Below are 6,000 nucleotides of genomic sequence, written 5' to 3' on the forward strand. Positions count from 1 at the left end.
TTTATATATCAATAAGAGATAAAGACACGGGTACAAATTAAGAGTATGTGGTTTTACAATGATATGTTAACCCCTTGGCGCTGGCGGTCGCGGTGCGTCTCATTGCCGGCAATGGAATGTGTGCTGGGAAATCCCAACTCCCGGCGTCAAGGGATTAAAAGCAATAAAAGCAATAATTTCACTAAAGTTATTTTGTGTAACACTTGGTCTTTTTTCCCCCCCAATGTTTTAGTCATTGAGAAGGTCAAAACGAAATTCAGACTCTACGGAGTTGGCAGCACAGATGAATGAAAGTGTTGATGTCATGGATGTCATCGCTATTTGCTGTCCAAAGTACAAAGACCGACCACAAATTGCAAGAGTAGTACAGAAAACCAGCAATGGCTTCAGTGTTCAGTGGATGGCAGGCTCCTACAGTGGCTCCTGGACTGAGGCTAAGCGCCGTGATGGCCGCAAACTGGTGCCTTGGGTAGACACTATTAAAGAGTCAGACATTATTTACAAAAAAATTGCTCTAACGAGTGCTAATAAGCTGACTAATAAAGTTGTTCAGACTTTACGATTGCTGTATGCTGCCAAGGATGGAACTTCCAGCTAATGAATTTGTACATGCAGCCAAATTTACAGGAATTGAAATAACAGAAAAACTTGAAATATCAACTTTCTGTCAAAAAAAATAATCAATTAAATGAAGAGTAAGAATGGAACCTGGGACGCAGGAAAAGAAGGAAATGTTTGGTAAACATTTATGTGGGAGCTTCCTTCGCTGTTGTGCAGCAGAAACTTCTCAGTTCATTTTTACTCCCACTGTACTATAGTTTAACAAAAAATTGTTTATATCTTGAAAAAACTTTCTGTTTAAAAAAATAAACAAGTGAATGTTGGAAATTAGTCTGTTAATGTTCTTAATAAAGTGTTTTTGGAGTTTAACCTAGCAGCGGATGGCTTTCTTTAGCTTAGCCCAATTTCCAGGAAAGCATTGTTTTTCCAGGCTGTAAAATGACAGAATCTACTGGATATATAATTTATTCTGTTGAGGAGGAGAAAAAAAATTTAAAAAGAATAAAGAAAAAAAGAAAAAAAGGCATGCAGTATCTATGACCTATCTGCAGGAGGAGTTTTTGTAAATGTATATTTTGATGTATTAGGTCACCCTGAAATAATACAAGAAAAGGGATCCCCAGCAAATCTGGTGGAACGAATACTGCAATAAATTTTTTTACTTCTCTTTGTTACTTGTCCGTTTCCATTTGAATTTCTTATTGTAAAGATCTGTTTAAATCAATTTATATTATTTTGCAGTCTTTTATGTAAAATTTACTGTATTAGTGGTTTTCAAAACAAGACAGAAAATATTCTTTATACAGTTTGTATAGGCTGACTTCTGAATAATTGGTATCTTTTTATTTTTATCCCTTAAAGGATGTAAACACAAGTTAACTCCAGGGTTTTATTGTATCCTGCAATATTTAGTATTAACTATATGATTTAGCACTGTGCCAAACACATTTTCAAGAGTACCTTTTGATATAAAAAGAAACTATAGTTTATTCCTTGTATGCTTCAATTTCTTTCTAATGCTGTCCAAATGGTAATTTATGATAGTTTAAATTTGGGGAAAGCTGAATGACTATTCTGCTTGGGCTAACTGGCCATGAATGCATTTATCTGGGTTAATATAGAGAGGTTTGTGTCAAAAGAAGATAGCTACAGGTATCTGAGGAGTGAATGGGTATGAATCTAGGTAATTACATTACGTTCTCTCACAAATGAATTAAAAAAAAAAGTTTGTATATTAGCCTATTTTTTTTACTAATTGAAAGATGTTTTCACATTTTGTAAATTGAAAAAATGCTATTGAAAGCTTTAAGAAGCATTTGTTTTGGCTACATTGCCACAAGCCTTTCATAAGCAGTTTCCTTTCTAGAGAGAAACAAAAGCAGCAGATTTGCAAACAGAAAAAATCCAAAACAACTAAACTTTTTAGGGGAATAGTAAACCCTGCTGTGTTTTCAAATCTGTTTATCTAAAACAGGTATTCCTCAATAAGTAAATATTTCTCTTATGCTTATTTTCTTTTATGAATTTAATTTATGGTACGAGGCTGTTTTTATGAAACTAGATTGCAGAATTCTAATGCGTTATTCAGTTTGTGAGGAATATTAACAGTATTCCAAAATACTCTCATGTACAGAAAAACCATTAAACTGAATTGATTAATAACTCCTCATAATCTAGTTAGTAATTGTTCCTATGGCAAATGCCTTTTTGCTGTTTCATCCCTGGAATTTTTCTAAACAGAAGTATTTTCTCACTTTTTGTTTTCACTTTTCATGGTGTTTTCTTCACACTACAAAGTCACATCTTGTGCTAAGATAGGTATTGTTAAAGTAGGGAGAAGTAGAAAAAGCAGAAGTCACCCCTAAAGCTCTGGAAGCAGGACATCTTTGTAGCAAATGATAAAACACTATTTTTTAGGGCCAGGAACATCTTTTATAGTGGGAATTTCATACTTTGAGAATAGAGGGGTTGTATGACATGTCACATGTTACTAGTAGAAAGAGTTGAAAATACTTCACAAGGAAACTCCTGATTGATAAAAACAAGAATTTCATACAGATGCAGTCTAAAATGTTGTCACTAGTCTGTTAGCCATTTCTGATGCTATTTATTTTAAATAATCTTTTTTTTTAACAGGTAATACAAACGTTTCCTTGTTCATAAACAAATTGTTTCCTGGTCATGTGGCTTTCTCAATAAAAAAGAGGGGGTTTTATTTCAATTTATTAGGTATTTATTAGAATAAAGTTATCAGAAATAAATTATAATTACACAATAGAAACCTGAAGTCTGAAGTTCTGGACCATTATTATATTGCGTAATATGCCAAAGGGCATACATGATCCTTGATGGGATCTGTTTGCTATAATATAGAACAGACTTAAAAAATTAATTCTAGATTGTTGAATAAATTGAATAAGATTCTCACTAGTTTAGAGTTGAATTTTCCCCTTCTGTACTACCCAGAGTAATATCTAGCTTTATTTTCCCTATCACAAACATTCAGATTACTTGCTGTGAAAGAAAAAGGTAGCAGAGTTCATTTTTGGGAAACAAATTCCTGTTACCTGTATATAACATGGGCTGATGATTTTCAGAGATATGAAATAGAAAGACTGAGGCTGCAACTATAAGTTGTGCAGTGCTCAGCCTTTGAGTAGCAGTTGTGGGTTTACCAACGTTAACCACGTTATTGGCAACAGCACGTGCTGAGATAAGGGGTTTTTTTAACATTAAAAAAAAGTGCTGCAGTGCAGTAATTGGTACAGTAACAGAATTTTACTCCTCTGTGTTGACATAGCTTTGTATTTTTTCACTGTATGGCTATAGATTTTTACATACATGACTGTAATGATTATTGAATTTTTTTATTCTTTTTGCTTTTTCCCTTTGAATACAAGTTCTGTACATGGAAACGTGTTGCAGTAGCTTACCTAACAAAGGAATATTGTCAAGCTTTTAGAATTAACTCTAACCATATTGTACTCTTTAAGAAAACATAGACGCTTCCACAATCTAAATAAATATGAATTAAATTATTATTTTTAATCTTCCAGTTCAGTACTGTAAAATTGTAGAATAATTCTTGAGTATTTTCATTATCTGCAGCTATAAAAGATCACAATCATTTTTGACAAAACTTTAATTACAAATAAGTGTTTTTTAAATGATTCAGTAATACCCTTTTGTATTTTTTGAAGTTCTCTATTGCTTATATTAATGACACTAACATGTATAAAGGTAGACATGGGCAATATTCAGCCATAAGTATTTTAGTGAGGTGTGGCCATTACAAAGATATTTAAATTTTAAGTCAATCTTTAGCCTTTGTTTTGCTGTTGTGGTGTCATCAGTGAGAATATTGTTGCTGCGAAATAATTGAATTGTGCTAAACATTAGCTCTGACATGAAATACCTTATAGAACTGAAATAGTTCTTAAATGTATTTATGGCTCATAAAAAAAAAAAAAAAATCATCAAATCTGAATTATCTGATGCTAGTTAAACAGCAGGAAGTTCTGCCTAAATACAGGTGTTAATAATGTTCCAGGGTAATGAATGGATCAGTTCAATTGATCCTTACTATAAAGATAACACATTTTAGCTCTGAGCCTCAGACAGATATTAATGGAGTTGAATTCAAACGCCTAATGCTTTTGTTATGTGCCTGACACTCCTAAGTCTTATGTGCTAGAAATAGCGAGAGCCTAAGGCGCGTGTTTGCTTCCACTCACTGAAGAGCCACACCATAATCATACAAGTGTTTCTATATCCCTCAGAGAATTTGTCATCATTAAAGTACTGAATTGTAATGGGTGAGTTCTTAATTTCAGTAGTAAGTTTTTAGTTTCTTGGTTCCTTGACTAAATATTAAAGTGTTATTGTTATAACAAATAAATTGATAGTATTTTCATATTTCATTATTTTAAATAAATGTTGTGAGAGTTCAATTTGGACCCTTCCAAAATGAAACTTGCAAGTTTTTATCCTAGAATGCACATACACTTTTTTGATTCTTTTCTTATTGTGCTCACAAGGCTCAAATTATGCCTGAGGCACCTATAAGGCATCTAGGGAATCCATTTTTTTTAATTATTCTGAGAGAAGTCTTGCCAGTCTATGTTCAACCCATCAGACAAAACTACATAGTTTCTAGTTTCTACATGATTCAAATGCAGTTTCCCACCTAATTTTGGACTTCTCTGTATTGGGAAGGAATAATTTTCATTGGCATACATCCAACTGAATACACTACTTGCAGCTACTGCATCAAATGTCTCTTCCAAACATATTCTTAAAAAAAATCCTTAAGCTGAGGATTGATTTGGGGGGAAGTGAGGGGGTGGGAGGGGCGAGTTTATCCTGTGAGCAACAGCAATAGCTCTGGCAACCAGTGTAGTGGTTATGGAAGTGTGTGGCATGCCTTTTAGCAATCATCTGTCCAGGCAAGGGAGTCTACGACACTGGAGTTGTGAAAGTACATTACCAAATAACTGACTGTCCCGGTTACAGTTTGTGACACAGTGGCAAGTATTTCTCAGTATTTCAGTGAATATTTATTTTTTTTTTTTGTTTTGACTTCAAAAGAGCTTTTCTTCATAACTGTACTTAGTGAAGCTGTGTTGAAAGGCTCATATTTTTGTTTTGAAAACAAGTATTCTAGTTCCTAAAAGCTAGAATGGTGATTTAGCTCATTTCCACCCTCACCTCCCCAAGGTATTTACTATTAAACAGGATACTACTTCTGTGTTTGTAATGTAGCCTCCGTCTTTTGGAAGCTGTAGTTATGAGCACTAAACTATGTCGCATGGGGCACCTCTTCAACTACTAGGTTTGGATGTAAACCACACACACACACACCCCCCACTTTTTTTTGTTGATCGTCTCCTTTTCAAAGCACTTCCTCCTTACCCTTCCCCAAAAATATCTTCTGGATTTGTTTTACCTATCTCTTACTTACTTGCAATACTCTTCCCAATTATAGAGGACTACAAAATTTGTTGGAAACAACCTAAGTCTGTCACCACAATTAATTTAGCCTTCTTTCTGTCTCTTTTACTTGTTTAGTTCTCTCGTCAGGGTTTAAGGTTGTACAGAAATAATACAGAACCTGAACTGCACTTAATTGCTATAAGCCAGAAATACATGCATAGAGGAGAAATTCAATGGATTTGTGCTTCCTGGTTAGACTAAATGTGCTCTGTGCCCAAGTGTAATAATTCCTTGAGAAAATCCATTTGTTTCCAATTCATGAGAATTTTTTGATTCTGAAGAGTTCTGTGTAGAGACAGATTTTCAAATTCAAGATCAGCCTTGAAAATCTCCTGTCTGATGCATCCCTGCAGTTCTGAATAGTACCACCTCATCTACATACAAATCTGCAGGTCAGATTTATGTAATACTAAGTTCTCTGTGATTTGGTTCACTCATCAATTCTTT

The 6,000-nt window shown here is 34.0% G+C and overlaps 1 protein-coding gene across 7 annotated transcripts in view; it reads left to right on the forward strand.

Annotated features, from left to right (window-relative positions):
* Positions 1 to 1,550, forward strand: part of LOC135577155 (nipped-B-like protein) — a 187,763-nt gene extending 186,213 nt beyond the window's left edge. For 5 of the 7 annotated variants that reach the window (XM_065044955.1, XM_065044954.1, XM_065044960.1 and 2 more), the window contains one exon: positions 233 to 1,550. In XM_065044955.1, the coding sequence (XP_064901027.1) occupies positions 233 to 598 (366 nt within the window). In that variant the 3' untranslated portion in view covers positions 599 to 1,550. The remainder of the gene's footprint in view (positions 1 to 232) is intronic. The other 2 variants (XM_065044956.1, XM_065044957.1) reach the window with 2 other exon arrangements.
* Positions 1,551 to 6,000: the final 4,450 nt, after the last annotated feature.

The sequence above is a fragment of the Columba livia genome, chromosome W (genome assembly GCF_036013475.1).
Source record: "Columba livia isolate bColLiv1 breed racing homer chromosome W, bColLiv1.pat.W.v2, whole genome shotgun sequence".
NCBI lineage: Eukaryota > Metazoa > Chordata > Aves > Columbiformes > Columbidae > Columba > Columba livia.